Raw genomic sequence first — 22,001 nt, 5'->3', positions numbered from 1 at the left:
GGAAAGGTCAGCAAGACAGAGTCGGCTTGCTATTCCAAAAAGGAAGCAAGGGGACAGTGTATGTATATACTGGTTAATGGTATAAGTTGACAGCAGCACTAGTTTTGCTGCTGAACGAACTTTGTGCACTGTTTTGGTTCCCGCACCTGAGGTACAGTTGAAGACGAACGCCAGCAAACTTCTTCAGAAATGTATTATGACTGCCCTTGTGGGATTCACAAAACGCTAGTGCCTTTATGAGCTTACTTTGAATAAGTTCGTGCAAACACTGATGCCCACGGATATTGTTCAGGACGTGTGCCTGGTCTGCCATGAAATACTGTTCTGCAGAAAAATATCGAGAAACCCTGATGTTCAGGAGTCATAACGGAACAGATAACAAGGCGATGTCAGCAATCCGCTTTTCTATGTAGCACAACAATAATGAGAAGATGGTGAGGAGCAACTTTTATTTAAAACGTTGAAACAAGACTTTCGTGCAGGGCCTTCTTCAGGTTCATCAACCTGAAGAAGCGCAGGCTCTGCACAAAAGTCCTGTTTTAACGTTTTAAATAAAAGTTGCTCCTCACCATCTTCTCATTATTGTTGTGCCGGAGCTATGTTGGAAGAAACATACTTTTGTCGTTTTGTTGAACCGGTGCAACGCAAACCACCGTTCTCTTCTGTTTCGTGCATAAATTCCTAATATATATGTGCGTTTTCACATCACGTTTTCAGTAGCTTTTTGCGCTCTGTATTGTTTTCGCATGAGCCAAACAACGAAAGAAGGACGGAAAGATATGACCCAAAAATGGCGGCTGCCCCGAGTTGCCGACGCGGACCCTTCACTAGGAAGTCCCCACCCTCTCAACGACGACGGAGGAGGAGGGCGCGCGTGCAGGCACACTAAACACGGTACTATACGGCCTTCCCTCGGACACGATTTTGGAGCTCGTTCGTGCGAGACAGCGCCGGTAGGGGACCGTTCCGCTAATGGGCGTTCCAAGGATTTCCTTCGGGGAGAGGGGAGGAGTGCAAAGTGTGCAACCCCCTACCCACCTCTTTTTTCTGGAGACGGACGCTGCGGACTGTGCGGCTGTTGAGAAGTTCATATTATTTCAACATCTGAGAAAAATCATGACGACCCATGACTAAAGAGTGCACAACGGTCCTTTTTCAAATGTGTGTGTGTGTGTCGGCTCTCCATCGATCCACGCTCTGAGCGCGTCAAAACGACTCCATGCGGGTAGCACAAAGGACCAAAACCGGTCCGGAGTGGGACCGACGAGCTCGCGCCGTTCGTGTGGTCGCCCCTCTGGTCCCCAGTTCTGTCGTCCCCATACTGCGCCATCTAGAGAAGACGGAGATAACCCTCTCCGGCTCCTCAAGGTCATGCACATAGGCCGCTGCGAAAAAGGTCAATTTTCACATCTTCACAAGTGATCTTTAAGCTTCTCTTGTTCTTGGTTCCGCCACGAGCACAGAGTAAGGCAGAACTGCCCGTTTGGAACGGTGAACTGTGGGTGCCGCCATACCGCGTTCTTCTACACACGTTTTGGCTTCCCAACGTGTGGTTGTTGTGTGATTGCGCAAATTATGACTTGCGTGATTGCTTTTCTGTGGCCACGAGCTGCAGGTTACAGACAAGTGTGTCACAAGTAGCACGTATTGGGACACATGGACAACTATAGACAATAGTGGGCGACGAACGTTTTACTGGTGAACAACGAAGAGTAGCCGAGGCAGGCCACAAATATGGGCGAGACAAACACGTAAGCCTCCAACGCCCAGAAATCAAACTTGAGGCACTGTAATTGAAGGGAAAGTAGTGCTGTCGTGGTGTTTGCATGTGATTGACCTCCTTCGGGGTGGAGCCGTTGATACTGAGACAGTAACATGTTGTGTTTCCCTTTGTATTGATTCCTCGTTGCCTCCCTCCCTCCGTCAAGGGTGGTGGTGTATGTTAGATGGTTCTTCTCGTGTTGTCGCTGGAAACCAGTGCTGTAATGTACTGTTTGGGACGCAGTTGTCTAAAATATCCAGCCCGTGACCAAGCAGTCCTCTATCGGCGAGGTCGCGCACGAAGGAACTGTACCAATACAGTCCCCGAGGTAAGGCCACGCAACGCCACGTGTCGGGAGAGAGTACCCTCGCATACCCGGCGTCGTCTGCTAGGGCAACACCACCTAGATAAAGTCTGCTCACTCGTCGACGTGACGTAACAACTAAAGAGTCAACCAATCGGGATCGTGTTTTCAACGGCCGTAGCCAATCACGAACGTGCTTTCAGCGGTCGTAGCCATGGAGACGAACCACCGTCGTTTGCGAGTAGTGATGGAACGTCCCTGCGTACTGAATGGAACAACTTTAAAATAATGCGCAAAACGGTCCCATATCTTTCTCAAGATTGATTTTCTGGAACGCGTGTCGCACTTTGTGTCTACAGATTCAAGTCTACAGGTTCCAAGTTAGCTGCAATCATTTGCGAGTTCTTGAATTCGCAGAATAGCGAATCGCTGTAGTAGACGAATTCTGACTTTATATGTCCACGTAGCGAAGGAGGGAGAGGAGACAAGAAGCAGGTCTTATGTATCTAGGTGGCATTTGCTAGGGAGAGCAGTTGAGCGCGGCCTCCGCTCGTGGGGTATTGGTACAGTTCCTTCGTGCGCGACATCGCCGATAGAGGGTCCGTCACGGGTTGGAGGTTTTAGAGAACCGTGTCCCAAACAGTACATGGTGTACATACCCATTGTTCTACACTGCCTCTTGTATATACCACTGATATATTAAAATCAGTTTTGAAACAATAAAGTGCTGTCGTTGTGCAGCAGTAGCATATCTGGCCGCAAATGAGAGGACCCAGGTTCGATTCCTGGCGTCAGGTCAATTCGCCTGACTTGCTTGCTTTTACTGGCGCTGTTCGTTTCTGAAAACTGCTTCTTCATTTCCAGATATAAACGAGTGCGATGAAAACAACTTTGGCTGTATGCACTATTGCTACAACACAGTCGGATCGGCGCTTTGCTACTGCAAACCTGGGTTCAAGCTGGACATAAATAACAAAACCTGCTCAGGTATGCAAGCTTGAAATTCACTTCGGTGTTCTGTTTTCGTTGGTGTAAAGACATTCGTTGTGACACTGTAGCATATATGAACACATTAACAATGGAGTTCACTGAAGAATTTCATCTAAACACCTTGTTCACAGTTCCCATTAACGAATGTTTACACCCGTTGTATTCTCAGATTTCAACTCATTTCTTCTATGCTTTTTGTTCTCTTTGTTGCACTGAAACATCCCATCATCATCATCATCATCATCCAAATAAAGTTGGTGTTTTCGTCACTTTTTCTTTTAGATATCGACGAGTGCAGCCTGCCTGGTATTGAAAGCCATTGCTACGGTCAATGTGTAAACACTATGGGTAGTTTCCGCTGCGTCCCAGCAGCAGCACAGTATGCAACAACCACAGCAAGCACCAGGGACGAAACTAGTATGTCCATCTTGGAAACTATGGGGCTGTGAATGCGGGAAGACTGAACGAGACGAGTCTTTCGTAAAATCTCCGGGACGGATATGACCTTCAGAAGGCAACGGAGATTTCATTGGCTGTAGTATGGTAGAAGAGGATCAGTTACGTAGTCAAAATTGCAACAACAAAAAAAAAAGAGCCAATGAAATCTCACATCTTGATGACGAAATCGGTCCTAGAGCTATAAAGGAGCAATGAGGTGACATTTAACATGTCTCGATACCCTGTCTCATTTGTCAAGCTGTTCATCACGTGTCGTCATACAAAATATTTTCGTTGTGAGGTGTATTGCTACAGCGCAATTAAATTTAAAATAAATATTAATTAAAATAATTATTAAATAAAAATTAAATTAAATAGCAATTAAATATAAAAAAAAGCTGTGGGAGAAAGCAGTTACTGCTTGCTAGTACCGACCTGCCCCGTGCCTTTTCCTTCTTTTTTCTCAGGTCACGCGCTGCTAATAACCCGCTTGAGCTGCGGCGGCCTACGTCACGAGTCACGTGACAGGGGAGCACGCTACGTCACGACGTACCCTCCTTATTCGTTCATTTTCTGATACGCTATTTCCGAGAGTGGATTATTCTTTTAAAGCTTTGTGCAACAGGGGCCTTGCACGCCCGTCGTTCTTTCGCAGGAGCTCACAGGAGTTCGTTGCACAACACACTACTGCCAAAAACAAAAAAAAAAAAAAAGATATTGGGGATCGCCTCAGGGCTCCTTTGAGACTCATGGCGATTTCGGGTGATGCGTCTGGTAATCCGAGCGAGAGCGCCCATGTTCAGTGCACGCTTTACGCGGGAGTCGCTCTGGGGCAGTCGTCACCCGAATTTGTCGGACGCTCTACCGGCTCTACCGCTCTTCTACGAGGGTCGCTGCGCTCGCTACTCACTGTGCGTTCGAGAACCTCCAGCAGCGTTGTTGGCGTTGTTGTGCACTTTCGCCTGTTGTAATCTGGATCATAAGCATAGCTTGCGAGAAACATCTTTCACATCTTCCTCTGTGTCATTCGCAAAATCGGTGTCAATCGAACTTTCATCGATACTACTTTTGTAAAGATTCATACCGTCAATGGTGAACGCAACAGAAACATATGACAGGCACACAGCCGGAGGAGCAATATGCAGCAGACGACACTCGCTAGGTGCATATATGCGCATGCTCGCAGTCACGAGTTGAAGAAGAGAGTTGAGGGCAGTTCGGCAGTTCTGGTTCTGGCTCGACCGCTCGCAGCAAGAGCCAAAAAACTGCTCTTGAGCCTTGAGGCGCGTTTTGCATCACTCAAACACGCGGATCTTGCTCTGACAGCATTACCCGACTTTGCCGCTCGGGTTCAGGGCAGAAAAAAGTGCCCCAAATGCATCACCCGAAATCATGGCTCATGGTTCGCATAACGAATAAGAAAATCTACAGCCCGCGAGATCGTGCTGTGTGACAACGTTTGAGCAAATGGCATCTAGGAGGGAAGCGATGGATTCGCCCAAAACTACGACCACATGAGGCATTTTATAATGTGTTAGCATTAGAACCGGCGTTCCGAGGGAGAGAGTCGATGTCGATAGGTGGTCAAAACACGGAAAGGGAAGTACGCCGCGTGAGAGAGGAGGAGGGCATTGCAGAGCTGAGAGTAACAAAAAGTAGGTCATGGAGCGGCAGCGGTCTTCGCCGTTTTGGTGGCGCGCCAGATACGTGGGCGAGTCTGAACTTGCGAGTTTGCAACGCGGGTATTGGCTGAATTCGAGTACCCAATCAAACGTGAACAGAGTATGAGTGCAGGGTCAAGCAGGCAGCAAACGAAATCGGGTTCTGAGCGAAGGCGACGAGTTGCCGAAACCAAGGAACAACGCAAGCAACGTCATGCAGCGGATGTCGGTGCTCGGCGCTGAACAACATGAAACTGCCGTCGTTGATGGTCGCAAAACTTAAACTGAAACTGCTTTTGTGTCTGAACAAAATTGTAAAAATGCGGACAGTTTTGCTGCTTTTCTTCTTGTACCTCTAGTTTTGACCACACAAATGTAAGAAATACCTGCGGTCGTTGCACACATATACGTACGGAAACTAAGCTGCCCTCACTGACGACCAAATGTAATTTATATCAGCTACATCAATGCATCTCACCACTACATAGTTGGTTAAGGTTCAACGTCATCATTTCATATGCGTGTGTTCGCGTTCGACAGCTGTTACGAAAGACGCAGAGAAACCTGACGGTGAAATCATCTTCCCTGGAAACGAACCAACACCTGAGCCGACTGTGCCTGTACCAACTTCCCGACCTGTTTCAACCTGTGAGGATGGCTTCGAACATGATGCCCATGGAAGATGTGTTGGTGAGCGTGTTTGTTTTGTAAATGTTTTCAAGAACAGCCTTCATATAGTAAGTCATATTAATGTTCCAAAATGTCGACAAGCAATATACAGCGCGCACCGCCGTCAGCGATCACTTAATCGTCTACTATCTTGGAAGCAATACGAGCACCTGGACAGATGGCTGGACAGGTAAATAGATTGTTGAACAGGTACAAGGTGGCTTTGCGTGATTGTGATTATTGTCCGTTGTAGGTATACTGCGTCAAAATACGTGATTCTTCATTGTGGTGTTCACTTGAGTATCTGAAGAAGATTCTGTGGATTAGAACTATGTAAAGCTTCTCTAAACACTGTAGACTGGTAGAAATCTAGCAAAGCCTCAGGACGAGAGCCGCCGATATTTGGAACAGAGACTGTTCTTCTTCTGGGTGCCGACCTCATCATTGGCATGGTACACCATACCACGATGCCATGGTATACCACTGTTATACCACATAGTATGAACATTGTTCATCTAAACATCTGTCACTCTAAACACTTTTGTTCTAGAGCGCTCGTGCTGTACCTAATTTAATAAATATTACAAAACAACAACAACAACTTTATTACAAGATGATGACAGGCCCGTGACCGAGCAGTCCTCTATCGGCGAGGTCGCGCACGAAGGAACTGTACCAATACAGTCCCCGAGGTAAGGCCACGCAACGCGACGTGTCGGGAGAGAGTACCCTCGCATACCCGGCGTCGTCTGCTAGGGCAACACCACCTAGATAAAGTCTGCTCACTCGTCGACGTGACGTAACAACTAAAGAGTCAACCAATCGGGATCGTGTTTTCAACGGCCGTAGCCAATCACGAACGTGCTTTCAGCGGTCGTAGCCATGGAGACGAACCACCGTCGTTTGCGAGTAGTGATGGAACGTCCCTGCGTACTGAATGGAACAACTTTAAAATAATGCGCAAAACGGTCCCATATCTTTCTCAAGATTGATTTTCTGGAACGCGTGTCGCACTTTGTGTCTACAGATTCAAGTCTACAGGTTCCAAGTTAGCTGCAATCATTTGCGAGTTCTTGAATTCGCAGAATAGCGAATCGCTGTAGTAGACGAATTCTGACTTTATATGTCCACGTAGCGAAGGAGGGAGAGGAGACAAGAAGCAGGTCTTATGTATCTAGGTGGCATTTGCTAGGGAGAGCAGTTGAGCGCGGCCTCCGCTCGTGGGGTATTGGTACAGTTCCTTCGTGCGCGACATCGCCGATAGAGGGTCCGTCACGGGTTGGAGGTTTTAGAGAACCGTGTCCCAAACAGTACATGGTGTACATACCCATTGTTCTACACTGCCTCTTGTATATACCACTGATATATTAAAATCAGTTTTGAAACAATAAAGTGCTGTCGTTGTGCAGCAGTAGCATATCTGGCCGCAAATGAGAGGACCCAGGTTCGATTCCTGGCGTCAGGTCAATTCGCCTGACTTGCTTGCTTTTACTGGCGCTGTTCGTTTCTGAAAACTGCTTCTTCATTTCCAGATATAAACGAGTGCGATGAAAACAACTTTGGCTGTATGCACTATTGCTACAACAAAGTCGGATCGGCGCTTTGCTACTGCAAACCTGGGTTCAAGCTGGACATAAATAACAAAACCTGCTCAGGTATGCAAGCTTGAAATTCACTTCGGTGTTCTGTTTTCGTTGGTGTAAAGACATTCGTTGTGGCACTGTAGCATATATGAACACATTAACAATGGAGTTCACTGAAGAATTTCATCTAAACACCTTGTTCACAGTTCCCATTAACGAATGTTTACACCCGTTGTATTCTCAGATTTCAACTCATTTCTTCTATGTTTTTTGTTCTCTTTGTTGCACTGAAACATCCCATCATCATCATCATCATCCAAATAAAGTTGGTGTTTTCGTCACTTTTTCTTTTAGATATCGACGAGTGCAGCCTGCCTGGTATTGAAAGCCATTGCTACGGTCAATGTGTAAACACTATGGGTAGTTTCCGCTGCGTCCCAGCAGCAGCACAGTATGCAACAACCACAGCAAGCACCAGGGACGAAACTAGTATGTCCATCTTGGAAACTATGGGGCTGTGAATGCGGGAAGACTGAACGAGACGAGTTTTTTCGTAAAATCTCCGGGACGGACATGACCTTCAGACGGCAACGGAGACTTCATTGGCTGTAGTATGGTAGAAGAGGATAAGTTACGTAGTCAAAATTGCAAAAAAAAAGTCACGCGCGGCTAATAACCCGCTTGAGCTGCGGCGGCCTACGTCACGAGTCACGTGACAGGGGAGCACGCTACGTCACGACGTACCCTCTTTATTCGCTCATTTTCTGATACGCTATTTCCGAGAGTGGATGATTCTTTTAAAGCTTTGTGCAACAGGGGCCTTGCACGCCCGTCGTTCTTTCGCAGGAGCTCACAGGAGTTCGTTGCACAACACACTACTGTCAAAAACAAAACAAAAAAAAGATATTGGGGATCGCCTCAGGGCTCCTTTGAGACTCATGGGGATTTCGGGTGATGCGTCTGGTAATCCGAGCGAGAGCGCCCATGTTCAGTGCACGCTTTACGCGGGAGTCGCTCTGGGGCAGTCGTCACCCGAATTTGTCGGACGCTCTACCGGCTCTACTGCTCTTCTACGAGGGTCGCTGCGCTCGCTACTCACTGTGCGTTCGAGAACCTCCAGCAGCGTCGGTGGCGTTGTTGTGCACTTTCGCTTGTTGTAATCTGGATCATAAGCATAGCTTGCGAGAAACATCTTTCACATCTTCTTCTGTGTCATTCGCAAAATCGGTGTCAATCGAACTTTCATCGATACTACTTTCGTAAAGATTCATACCGTCAATGGTGAACGCAACAGAAACATATTTATTTATTTTTATTTATTTATGACAATACCTCACGTGCCCTCGGGGGGCGTTGTGTGAGGGGGAGGTTACATCAGCAAGTATATGATACAGAACCCAAGCAAATGAATACTTTGCAAAAAAACAAAAACAAAAAAAAACACTTATGTTAAAACGTTATGAAAACATATGCGATGATAGGGAAATTAGACACCAAAACTGGCAGCTAGCTGGCTGCGAAAAACTGAAAAGTCGGAGTTAGCTACGATAGACTGGGGAAGGTCGTTCCAAGCACTGATGGTTTGGGGGAAGAAAGAAAATTGGAAATGAGATGTACGACATGGGATGTGGTCGATTTTATGGGCATGATCGATCCCAGAGGAGATGTAGTGGGCCATAGTGATGTACCCTGGACGGATGGTTGTGGTGTAGTAGAATTTGTGGAATAAACACAGACAAAAGTATTTCCTACGGTGTGCAAGAGGAGGAAGATTGATAGAGGCCTTTAAAGATGTAATACTGGACGGAAAAGAATAGTCCGATAAAATAAAGCGAGCTGCCCGATTCTGTAAGGATTCAGGAAGGTCCACGAGTGTTGACTGGTAAGGATCCCAGATACTACATGCATATTCCAACTTCGGCCTGACTAGTGTTTGGTATGCAAGACGTTTCACCTCAGGTGGAGCAAGTTTAAGGTGGCGACGGATGAAACCAAGTTTGCAATTTGCATCGCGAACAATGGTATAATATGATCTGACCAAGAGAGGTTTGAGGAGAAATGGAGCCCCAAGTACTTGTAAGTATGAGACTCACGGATGACATCCTGGCCTGTGAGATACTGACGTGTTAGTGGTGACCTAGACCGTGAAAAGGGAATATAACAACACTTTGAAGCATTAAGAGGAAGACCCCAAGTAGCACACCAGTTAAAGAGAGCCACAAGGTCCTGCTGGAGTGCCACTTGGTCAGAGGATGACAGTATGGGGCGGTACAATAGACAGTCGTCAGCGAATAGAGGATGAGATGGAATGCGGGAGATCATTAATGAAAATAAGAAATAGCAGGGGCCCGAGGACAGATCCCTATGGGGCGCCTGAAGTAACAGGAAGGAAGTCAGAAAGGGAATCATTCACAATGGTAGCCTGTGTTCGATTAGAGAGGTAACACACAATCCAGTTGTACACGTGGGGATCAAGGTTTAGTAACGAAAGCTTGTAGATGAGGCCAGGATGAGAAACAGAATCGAAAGCCTTTTTAAAGTCAAGAAAAATGGCATCGGTTTGGATACCTCTGTCCATGTTAGAGCTAATATCAAAAGTAAATAGCGACAGTTGGGTTTCACAAGAGAAACCCTTGCGAAAACCGTGCTGTTCAGCAAAAAAGATTGACAGGCACACAGCCGGAGGAGCAATATGCAGCAGACGACACTCGCGAGGTGCATATATGCGCGTGCTCGCCGTCATGAGTTGATGAAGTGAGTCGAGGGCAGTTCGGCAGTTCTTGTTCTGGCTCGACCGCTCGCAGCAAGAGCCAAAAAACCGCTCTTGAGTCTTGAGGCGCGTTTTGTATCACCCAAACACGCGGCTCTTGCTCTGACAGCAGTACCCGACTTTGCCCCTCGGGTTCGGGGCAGAAGAAAGTGCCCCAAATGCATCACCCGAAATCGCCATCACATTCTGATGGCGCTCATGGTTCGCATAACCAATAAGAAAATCTACAGCCCGCGAGATGGTGCTGTGTGACAACGTTTGAGCAAATGGCATCCAGGAGTGAAGCGATGGATTCGCCCCACAACTACGACCACATGCGGCATTTTATAATGTGTTAGCATTAGAACCGGCGTTCCGAGGAAGAGAGTTGATGTCGATAGGTGGTCAAAACACGGAAAGGGAAGTACGACGCGTGAGAGAGGAGGAGGACATTGGAGAGCTGAGAGTAACAGAAATTAGGTCATGGAGCGGCAGCGGTCTTCGCCGTTTTGGTGGCGCGCCAGATACGTGGGCGAGTCTGAACTTGCGAGTTTGCAAGGCGGGTATTGGCTGAATTCAGTACCCAATCAAGCGTGAATAGAGTATGAGTGCAGGGTCAAGCAGGCAGCAAACGAAGTCGTGTTCTGAGCGAAGGCGACGAGTTGCCGAAACCAAGGAACAGCGCAAGCAACGTCAGGCACCGGATGTCGGTGCTCGGCGCTGAACCACATGAAACTGCCGTCGTTGATGGTCGCAAAACTTAAACTGAAACTGCTTTTGTGTCTGAACAAAATTGTAAAAATGCGGACAGTTTTTCTGCTTTTCTTCATGTACCTCTAGTTTTGACCACACAAATTTAAGAAATACCTGCGGTCGTTGCACACATATACGTACGGAAACTAAGCTGCCCTCACTGACGACCAAATGTAATTTATGTCAGCTACATCAATGCATCTCACCACTACATAGTTGGTTAAGGTTCACCGTCATCATTTCATATGCGTGTGTTCGCGTTCGACAGCTGTTACGAAAGACGCAGAGAAACCTGACGGTGAAATCATCTTCCCTGGAAACGAACCAACACCTGAGCCGACTGTGCCTGTACCAACTTCCCGACCTGTTTCAACCTGTGAGGATGGCTTCGAACATGATGCCTATGGAAGATGTGTTGGTGAGCGTGTTTGTTTTGTAAATGTTTTCAAGAACAGCCTTCGTATAGTAAGTCATATTAATGTTCCAAAATGTCGACAAGCAATATACAGCGCGCACCGCCGTCAGCGATCACTTAATCGTCTACTATCTTGGAAGCAATACGAGCACCTGGACAGATGGCTGGACAGGTAAATAGAATGTTGAACAGGTACAAGGTGGCTTTGCGTGATTGTGATTATTGTCCGTTGTAGGTATACTGCGTCAAAATACGTGATTCTTCATTGTGGTGTTCACTTGAGTATCTGAAGAAGATTCTGTGGATTAGAACTATGTAAAGCTTCTCTAAACACTGTAGACTGGTAGAAATCTAGCAAAGCCTCAGGACGAGAGCCGCCGATATTTGGAACAGAGACTGTTCTTCTTCTGGGTGCCGACCTCATCATTGGCATGGTACACCATACCACGATGCCATGGTATACCACTGTTATACCACATAGTATGACACTGTTCATCTAAACATCTGTCACTCTAAACACTTTTGTTCTAGAGCGCTCGTGCTGTACTTAATTTAATAAATATTACAAAACAACAACAACAACTTTATTACAAGATGATGACAGGGGAGTTTCATCGCCAGGGGAGTTTCATCGCCAGGGGCGATACTCTACCCCATTGCTGGCGGTGATGCGGGGAAGGAAATAATAAGCCCCTTCACAATAAGGATCGAAGCCCTATGGTATCCAGAAAGGTGAAGAGGGCTTTGAGGGCAGAGCGTTGGTGGGCTGGATGTGCCCGGGGACCAAGCAATTTTGTGAGAGAGAGGGGGCGAGAGTCTAGCTCGTTAAAGGATCCGGAGAGTACGGTTCGGGAAGGTTTGTAGTTTGGGCAATGGAGAAGAAATGCTCGAGATCTTCTACAGCACCGCAGTGACTGCAGTGGGGAGAGTCAACTTGCCCCAAGCGGGAACGCCACTATGCTGTGAATACCACACGTGATGTGAAAGGCACACAGGTAGTCTCTACGATGCTGCATACATATGGGAACTATTTGCAAAACAACAACAACAACTTTATTGTGAGATGATGAACGGGACACTATTTGCAATTTGTCAGGCTCGTCCAAACATCTACACTTTCTACACGTGGTTCTGAATAAAATGTACAAAAGCTATGGACACGTCATGAGCTTGTTTACACAAGCTGTGTACGGTTTAAAGAAGATTTGCTGCGTTTTTATGGATGAGTGTGACTGCTACTGGTACTTGTAGTCGTGCTTCAAATGCCTCTTGAACGTATACTACTGTCGTCTACACTTGACTGCAGATATTGACGAATGCCAAGAGCAGCGTCATAGCTGTTCGCAAGTTTGCGCTAACACCCCCGGCTCCTACCTGTGCAATTGCGAGAAGGGCTACCAGCTTGCACGTGACGGAAAATTATGTTCAGATACATGAGTCCCATTTTCGGACATACTGTTGAAATGAGTGACAAGCCTCTCCCATTTCTTTCCTTCTTCTGGTATAATTGCAGATGTTAATGAATGCCGCACTGGAGAACTCAGGTGTTCTCAGCATTGCGTTAACACCCAGGGGAGCGTCTACTGCACTTGTGACCGCGGATACGCTTTGGCTGCAGACGGCATGACCTGTGTTGGTGGGCCTTAACTTTCACTTATTCACTTTCTCTGTCGGTACATGATCCGTGTATGATACAAGAGAAGAGAGGTTATGGTAATGCCTTACAAGTCGTTGTTAACGCCTTCTTAAGCTTCATGATATGCGTCAGAAGCTTCGGCTCGTTGGTGTAGAATCTTCATTACCAGCTCGTGCCTGTCCCTGTCGTCTTCTTTCCGTCCTTGTCTGGTTCGTTATGAGGATGATGCGTTAGTGTTCAACCAACTCTAGTGCGTCAGTGTAGGCCACATGTATTCTGCTAACAACCAAGACATAGCTGAAAACCTATACCTGTTACGTTTATTAAGTATTCAGTGTGGTCCAAAAACTAACATTCTTATTCTTTCAGACATTGACGAGTGCGCTAAACTGCCGTACCCCTGTGACCAGGGATGCGTGAATACCATGGGAAGTTACGTGTGCACATGTTGGACTGGCTTTGAGCTTTCCTCTGCGGACGGGCATTCCTGCACGGGTAAAGTGTTAATGTAAATGCATTCCAAAAAGGGTCACATGCTGATCGTCTTCTTTTACGACGTAGACATCGATGAGTGTGTGAACAACAACGGCGGCTGCGAACGCGACTGTGTCAACATTCCTGGTGGCCACTTTTGTACCTGTCCCAAAGGCTCCAAAATTTCCTCGGATCTCCGTAGTTGCGTTGGTACGGTTGCTGCTGCCGTTAGAAGACATAATTCGAACGCGTTATCTCCTAGTGTCTCAGTATATGCCTTTCTCAACCAGGTGTCACCTGTCCAGCCTTTGTGGAAGTAGCGAACGGCATAACGAAATGCGTTCCTGAGATAGAGAAGGGAAAGTTTGCACGAGTTGGGACCGTTTGTAATTCTCGGTGTGCGAAAGGATATGGACGAGAAGGGACACCAAGAAACGAATGCCTCGAAAATGGCACATGGAGGCACGCCTTTCCTTCTTGTTCAGGTATCGTGGTTCCCGCTGCTTGTATCCAGTACAGGTCAGCTTCGTTTCGAAAGATGACTTAAACTTTACACTATTCTGGCAGCAAAATATTGTCCACCGCTGAAAAATCCCGAGCATGGCAGAGTCTTACCAGAGCGTTGCCTGAGTGACGCCGGGAACGTCGTGTCATCGAGGTGTACTTACACATGCGACGAGGGCTTCATCTTATCTGGAAAGATCGTGAATACTTGCAAGAGGACTGCAACGTGGAAGCATGAACCTCCCACTTGCAAGAGAAGTATGCAGTTGTTGCTATGGTTGTCTGAACTGCTTTAATATGTCACGTGCATGTGATTTCGAAACTGTTATTCTGGAACGGTACATAGCTCCGTGTTTTATTGCAGGACGTTCTGAAGTCTCAATAACGTGTCCACAAGATGTACATGCGGTGCTGCCAAGCGGTAGTGACCATGGCAGAGTTGAGTTGCCCAGACCAGTGTCGACAAATGTAGATGCTGATAACATTGTAGTACATCCGGGGTACCTCAAAGACTACAAAGGAGATTTTCATTTTGGAAGCCATACGGTGACATACGTTGCAAGAGACCCGGAGACTGGAAGGGAAGCCAGCTGTACCTTTGTGGTCGAAATTCTTGGTTAGTGTCTTCTTTCAAATGTGCTCTATACCGTAGGTAGCTCTACTAGCCCCTCTACACTGAAAACACCGTATTGAAAAGGAATCGGGAAAGTCGGATAGGAGTAGGCTGCTTTTTGTGCGTGTGTGTGTGTGTGCATGTGTGTGTACATGGACGATAACAGCAATTAGAGAACATCTTCCCAGGTTGCCTTCTAAACACACCTAACACATCCTACGCGCATGCTACAGATTTGCATATCATCATCACATATTGAAAACCACGTTGCATTATATAGTGTTCGTTGGCAGAGCTCAACGACGACGTAACAAAAGGGATCCCAGACACCGATTTAAGAAACAATGCTGCACTTGGTTGTGCTGATGCAGGCGGATGATTACGCTCTCGAATACTGTAGCCTACGGTTTCTTCTTTGCAGACAAAGAGCCTCCCAATATTCTGAGCTGCCCCGGAAGCGTTCATGTTTACGCGACACGCCTTGAAGGAGCTGTAGTCCGTTGGGAAGAACCTGAATTTGAGGACAATGTGGACGTGGACGTTGTCAAGAAGTCCAAGGTAATACTCGTACTAATATGTCTTCATTTTTAATGCAGAGGCATATGTGCATCCCAAGGGTGAAGTAGAGTGAACTCTAGTTAGTTATGTCGACGGGACCAGAAGGAAAAATGTATATACGCGTAAGTTCGATAAGAGCGGAAGCGTCACAAAAATGGTCACCGTATAGCTTCGCAAGCCCGTTGGTACATAGTGGGAGACTTTAAAAAGTGTCAAGCAAGCAAACAAACGTTGGTGATGAGCACCTTGGCAGCCTTTTAAGTTATATGGAAAGTTAAGATGGCGTGAAAAAGAGAGAGTGAGAGAGACAAAAAATCGCAAATCGGTAATCCAGAGGATGTGGGTTCGAGTCCTGCAGCTGGCTAATCTTTTCAGTGACTTCCTTCTTTCATCATGAACTTCTAGGCACTTGAGGATTTGTATGTATTTGTCCCTTCTATGTGTTCGAGCCTCAGAACATCAATTGCCATTGTAAACCTGGTTTGTCGTTCGGATTCCGCGCGCTCGCCATTCGCACTAAGCGGATTCGGTTGTCAGAACACTTCGAATAATCCTGTTGGAAACGCATGCATTTCGGTCGGGACAGCAAGGAATGCAAAAACGGAATCTTCGTTAAAGGACTTTGAATTTTCATTCAACGGAGTCGCCGTCAATTTTCATTTCCAACACCCTCGTACCGGTAATTGCTCAATCGAAGCCATATCTCATGCATAGTTTGCGGCATTTTTACATTGCCGGTACTGCCTTCTTGACAGCTAAAACGTGGGCTTGAACGTCACAGATGCTCTGTAAGACGCTGACGTAATTGCCTTATACTGCGCAATACTACCACTACCGTTGTAGTAGCTACTACGGGCATCCGCCATGGGGACCGCCAGTGCCGTGTAAAAGGGAGGAGCCTAAGAAAGATGCTCGACCTGTCAATCAAACTTGGGCGCATTTCATTGGAGGCCGTTTTCCATTGGGGTCGCCATGACACCAGAATTTCTCCAAAATGGAGGATGGTGCTTGGAATGGCGAAGCGGAAACCAAAAATTTTCACAGACTGTTTTAATTTCATACTGTGAGTACAAACCCTTATGTACGCATCTGCAAAATGAGGTTCAACTTTCGCCCCGCCATCATTATTTACGCGAAAATGAGATGTTTCGTCGCTAACGTTAGGCCTAGTTAAGACCGCGATCCCAAGAAAATAGCTAGAAAGACGCATCCGATACGTAGGATTTTGCATTATATCGTCGATGTTTATTTATACATACATTTTTGCGCATTTTTGATTCAATCTATTTACGTTACGTGATGTAAAAGTTTATACCGGCAGCCGTCTGCTAGGAAGAGTAGTTCTACCGCTCTCCTGGCCAATCACTTCTGCCAGCAACCATTTCTACAATTCTGGGTTTACCCGACATGCCTCTCTTCGTGCAGATGACGTTGATAAAAGTAGGCGCAAAAATCCGTCGTTTTGATCTGTCACCAGTGATATCCGTTTCAATCCAAATCCAACTCAATTTTCTCCAAAAGGGTGGCACACAGTAAATAAGGGTGAGGTATAAGTACTGGAATTGTGAATAGTGGACTTCTAGTGAACATGTGAATAGTATAGAATTTATGTTAGCAATAGCAGAACACGTCAGGGTACGAGTTCAATTTCTCCTCTCTCTCTCTCTCTCTTTTCTAGTTTTAGTGCATCGGAAGAGCTCAACAAAAACAATACGAAAAGGGAAGTTACCAAATCTAAGCTTAGCAATGTGATGTCACCCCCTTCAATGAAGCAGGGCGATTGACTTATCATGTTCTTGGAACCGTTACCATGAACACTTTCCGCTATACCTATACGCTAATGTCTCATTCGTCGAATATTCGTATAGGAGTACGTTTATTATTGTTCCGTGAAAGTATCTTTCAGTGCCTTGGCAAAATGTTTTTCTGATATTCTTGACGGGAGACCGCGTATCGTAGCGGTTGTTCCACTCCGGTTCGCGAGAACTCTTTCTGGCGAAACTCCGAACGGTTCCTTGTTGCTCGACCGGGCCCGGTCGGCCGATCGACCTTATGCACCGCGCTGGTTCCCGACAACTCTGCTTGAAAGGCTACGCTAGTGGTCCAGCGTAATGGGGCTATCGGGGCGAGGGGCTTGGAGTGAGAGGATGGCAGCGTTAGGATAAATCCTGCAGAATACCCATTCCCCAGTATCCCCCCCACCAAAAAAAAAAAAAAAAGAAACGTAGTCTACGTAAAAACAATAAGCAACGATTCGTTCTGTCACATACATGGATATGGGTCAAAGGGCTTTGCGCTAGACATTCACAAAATACCGTACTACACATGAATTAGGTACTTTCGCTTCAGTAGTAGTGGTACAGGACTGGTTAACCTTAATAATAACACTGGAAAAAATTCGGTCTCGTTTCTCCCCGCAGTAACAGACACCATTGGGGCACTGGGGCAACGTTAAGTGAACAAAATCCTGGCCTTATGCTAACAGAATAATTTTGTTCAATTAAGATTTCCTCATGGTCCCAAGGGTTGCCGTAATCGCGCTCGGGGACGAGACCACATTTTTTCCAGTGTTATTACTAAGGTTGACCGGAGCTGTACCTGAGTAGTATTTAACGTACACCTTGCCCACCCAGGTTCTAACTGTCCCGTCTTAACCCGTATTGGCTGACCGACATGTACTATAATTAATAACTAAGCGTTCTAACAATGTTTCTCATCTTTTGGCCACCTTGAACAGGAACCCGGCACTGTGTTCCCCGTAGGCGAGCACTTCGTCCAGTACGTTGCATACGACACGTCAGGAAATCGTGTTACATGCGAGTTTGCCGTCATCGTTCAGAGTAAGTATCTCCTTCCGGCTTACACTGCGCCCTGCTTGTAAAACCGCTTGCCCATGTGTCGACTCCAATTGCTTGTACCCGCTGTGTGTTGCTTGCATTTCTAATGTGCGCTAAAATCGTTGAAGTCGTGTACCCATCAGTCCCTGAAGTCGCATCCCTAAATCCCGGTCGACCGCAAGTAGCGTACATAGTTTATGCATTGCCTTTTTGCGCACAGCAATGCTTAGATCATGGTTGAAGCACATGCTGCCTCTTACACACAGGATACCGTTAGAGAGCTTCTTAACCTCGCCCAGCACATTCTACCGGATGCTTTGCCGTCACGCGCACGCATAATTTCAATCAATAAGAACGAGCTTTCTTACGTATCCATTATGCCGTTGTGCCGCATGCAGTGATAGGGATTACTTGCAGTACAACTTTAAGTGCGTTGCTTAGTACTTGTATTTCCTTCGAGTACATTTGAAACTGCGTACTTTGTATCATACTTAAAGCACTCTTTCTCCAGTACTTTCCTGTCAAGTACCCAATTGCGATTCCAGAGAAAAGTCGCGTAATACGAAAAAATTATTTCTGTATCTCGACCGGTTTTTAGAAGAAAATCCATCGTTGACAGGCTGGAAATGTTCACAAATTATCATAACTTCCGTGTTCTTCTAAGGATTTTCCCACTACCAATTGGTACAATCACAGCGCAGCTGATTGCCCGTGTGTATGTAAATGGAAGTTATGCCATCTGATTGAGTTCATCTTCATGAGTCAGCAGTTAACTAGCAGTACTTCACGGCACTTGCCAAATATGTCTGCTAAAGGTTTGCTCGAACATCAAAACAACTATACCGAACTACTTGGGGTTATACAAACTAAATTGGCAATGTACTTCATGGGTACTTTAAAGTACCTTGTCTAGCACTTTGCACATTAGTTGAAGTGCACTGGCAATGTGGTACCTTACTTAAAGTAACAATTTCGAGGCACTTTGCCCATCACTGCTGCATGTGATATCGTGCGATAATGCTGGTTTTGACTTGGAGTTCAATCTCTTCTTTCGGTGGCTTGCATAACGCAACAAAGAACATAGTGTCGTGCTTATGCTTGATGTCTGCTGAGTTGAAAGCATTTTTTGACTTTTACACACAATATTAAGAAAAACAGGACGAAGAGAAGAGCCAAATATGGTGGTGATAGTGGTGATGGTGGTGATGGCGAAAGGGCTCACTGTTGTCAAAGAGTCAAATATAAGCGAACTATGACATTGATGCAGACTGTGTTGCATGCTTCCTCCAATATGTTTGCTTCAGTGGTCACGTGCTGCTGCTTGTCCACATGCAACTGATTGCCTCGCTTGTGAAGTTGTGCACAGCGCTTTTTTTTTTCTCAACCTCGTTTCGTTTGCCCCAGTGTGCCTGCTGTGCCTTTACGATGCAGTGTGTTACGCCCTATGATTTGCCTTATTCCCTTATCACATGCACACTGATATCCCCATGATAAAGGCAAACAATGCGGCTGGCTCCGCGACATTGAAAACGGACATCCCGATTGCAACGACTGGTTATATGGCGTCGTCTGCGAGCCGTATTGCTACTCGGGCTTCGGTTTTCCTCGCAACGTCCCTACGGTTTATGCGTGTAACTTGTCTGGCATCTGGGAGCCAAGGAGCTGGATCCCGGAATGTTCTCGTAAGTATTGTCTTTCTCCTTTTATCTTCCTTGTTCTTGACGTTGCTAGTGTAATTTTGACTGACTGACAAGTATGGAAATATTGCAGCAATTCAGCCCACTTCATCAACAAGCTGCATGCCAGGATCGGAATATTTTGACGAGCTCGAGGACGAAGCCAACGTCTGTCGTAAGTCTGAGCGTGAGATGTTGTATTCTGCTATATTTCAGTCTCGTAGGGTCGCGCGTGAGTTAATGAAAGTGCACCGGTCATTGCAGTGGAATGCCCGCCTGGTATGTTCTGGGAGGCTGGAACAAGCATGTGCTCTTTCTGCGAGGAAGGGTTTTACCAGGACGAGTTTGGCCAGACACATTGCAAGCCCTGTCCAAGTTCTTTCACTTCAGCTACATCACAACTCATCAAGGAACAGTGTGGCGCTTAAATTACCGCATGATGTCACACATGTTTTACTTTACCCGGTACAGGTTGTTGTACCAAGTCGTGCAGGGTGTACCGGTGTACCAGATCGATGCACGGCGCTAACCACCGAAGGCGACTGAAGGATACAGAACCAGTAAAATTGTTCTTAAAATAGTGCATTCTGTTCTTAGCTGGCCATAGCTGAGGGATCTGTAAAATATTAGACGACGGGGAAGCTGATGTCAGAAAGCACTTAAGTCACTGAGCAATGTCAGTTTGAACAACGTAAACAAGTCGCATTCATTACTAAAGTTACGTTAACTCCGCATGTCTTTTGGAGCAATTCGTGACTGCAGAAACTTTGATCAGTACGGTTCGCGTCACAGCTAACTTGAACGCCGCACCAGCCTGCGAAGAAACGCAGAAAACAACGCCTTCGTAACAATAGTCACCCCTCTAACTGTAAATAGGTCACAAAAACACTCTCCGCTTATTTCATCTAGGCACCACCAGTGGGATGGAGTTCAAGTTAACCCTGATGCGAGCTGTACGTACTACGATACTGAGAATGATAACAGGACGACGCTAACTTTCTCTGAACGAAAAACGGCGGTGCAAGTGATATAGCCACCATGATTGTGTCATAGGTACACCGAAGTAATTATACAGGGTGTTTCAAAAAACGTGTCATTCGGACTTTATAAAAAAACGGGGCGACGGAAAAATACGGGGTAAACGGCATTTGTCTGGCAACTGAATTTGCCATGACTCATGTTGACTCATGAGATCAGCCAGAGGAGATTGTGTACTCATCTTCCTAAACTTTCCCTAACCATTTAGCCCATTGAGCGAAACCATTGAGAGAAATTTCCTATGCATTGCCATCGAGGCGGAAGTCCAGTCATAAGGACTGGGTCCAATATACGTATCTCAACAATCTAGTGCAATAGCGAAATTTGTAAGAAAAGATCTTCACAGAACAGCCCCGCAAGCGGTACTGCCCCGACGACCTTCTTATCAGGCCGCTCGTTCAAAGACACGGCCCACCCGGGGGCGGACTGCTTGTATCGCCAACTGTAGAATGGGGCACTCTCCGGTATATGAGGGACCGGCTCCCATTTCGGACCAGAAGTTCGAAGAGCCAGCATACGTAGCAGCACCTCGGCATCAACTTGAAAACCACCCATAGTTACAGAGTCCAATTTTGAGGGTGTATCTGTGGCCACTAGTGTGAAAAGAGTTTAACTGAGTAAAACGTTTAATCGTGGAATATGAATGGGGTGTACGCTGAGCCTTATTTTTCCCTCGTACCAAAACCAGTAAGAAACACAAACGTTATCTTGATGGTGAGTTGATGCACCAAGCAATTCCTGACTTCCGTGTTGTTGTTGTTGTTGTTGTTGTTTTCGTTTTTCCGTGTTTGTTCCGTGTTGTTTTGTGTGTGTGTATAATCATACTAAACTTAGACACCTCACCCTTCGCTTTGACTGGAATGCGAGCAGGGACATCGAATTTGCAGACGCCTGCAAGACAAGCAATGTATATAGTATCCGTATAGTGTCTGTAGTGTCTGTGTAGTCAGAATGTGATGTGGGCAATCAGTAAATTAGAGGGAATGGTAGGCATCTCATAGAGTCAACAATACAAGGCAATGGTAGGCTAAAACGATAAGGGCGATGGGCACACGAATTCTGTGACTCATCTTATCAGTCAACAATACAAGCTCTCGCTTGTGCCATCCTACAGTTGGCAATACGACGAAATGTACACAATCTTCTGTGGCTCATCTCATAGAGTCAGCATTACAAAAAGAAGTGGTTGTGACTGGACGTGTTCTGCAACAGCTAGGCCTATTTGGTTTCCAGCACCGAACTTTGCAGTGACGCAGGGCGGCTTGCGACAACCCACCACCGCCGGCAAACCACCATCCAGGGAACTGACGTTCAGCTTCCGGAAGACGTCAGCGTTGACCA

At 46.4% G+C, this 22,001-nt stretch overlaps 1 protein-coding gene across 2 annotated transcripts in view; it reads left to right on the top strand.

The window, feature by feature from the left end:
• LOC135394644 (sushi, von Willebrand factor type A, EGF and pentraxin domain-containing protein 1-like) overlaps window positions 1-20,205 on the top strand; it is a 33,777-nt gene extending 13,572 nt beyond the window's left edge. Inside the window, exons 11-27 of one of the 2 annotated variants that reach the window (XM_064625486.1) lie at window positions 2,931-3,053; window positions 3,339-3,473; window positions 5,696-5,845; window positions 7,357-7,479; window positions 7,762-7,896; window positions 11,178-11,327; window positions 12,838-12,960; window positions 13,330-13,455; window positions 13,522-13,644; window positions 13,725-13,919; window positions 14,002-14,196; window positions 14,303-14,554; window positions 14,973-15,109; window positions 17,847-17,949; window positions 19,443-19,628; window positions 19,717-19,797; window positions 19,887-20,205. In XM_064625486.1, the coding sequence (XP_064481556.1) occupies window positions 2,931-3,053; window positions 3,339-3,473; window positions 5,696-5,845; window positions 7,357-7,479; window positions 7,762-7,896; window positions 11,178-11,327; window positions 12,838-12,960; window positions 13,330-13,455; window positions 13,522-13,644; window positions 13,725-13,919; window positions 14,002-14,196; window positions 14,303-14,554; window positions 14,973-15,109; window positions 17,847-17,949; window positions 19,443-19,628; window positions 19,717-19,797; window positions 19,887-20,050 (2,501 nt within the window). In that variant the 3' untranslated portion in view covers window positions 20,051-20,205. The remainder of the gene's footprint in view (window positions 1-2,930; window positions 3,054-3,338; window positions 3,474-5,695; window positions 5,846-7,356; window positions 7,480-7,761; window positions 7,897-11,177; window positions 11,328-12,837; window positions 12,961-13,329; window positions 13,456-13,521; window positions 13,645-13,724; window positions 13,920-14,001; window positions 14,197-14,302; window positions 14,555-14,972; window positions 15,110-17,846; window positions 17,950-19,442; window positions 19,629-19,716; window positions 19,798-19,886) is intronic. The other variant, XM_064625487.1, reaches the window with a different exon arrangement.
• The last annotated feature ends 1,796 nt before the right edge of the window (window positions 20,206-22,001 follow it).

The sequence above is a fragment of the Ornithodoros turicata genome, chromosome 5, assembly GCF_037126465.1.
Source record: "Ornithodoros turicata isolate Travis chromosome 5, ASM3712646v1, whole genome shotgun sequence".
In the NCBI taxonomy this organism is placed as follows: domain Eukaryota; kingdom Metazoa; phylum Arthropoda; class Arachnida; order Ixodida; family Argasidae; genus Ornithodoros; species Ornithodoros turicata.
This window is presented reverse-complemented; position numbering and strand designations above follow the sequence as displayed.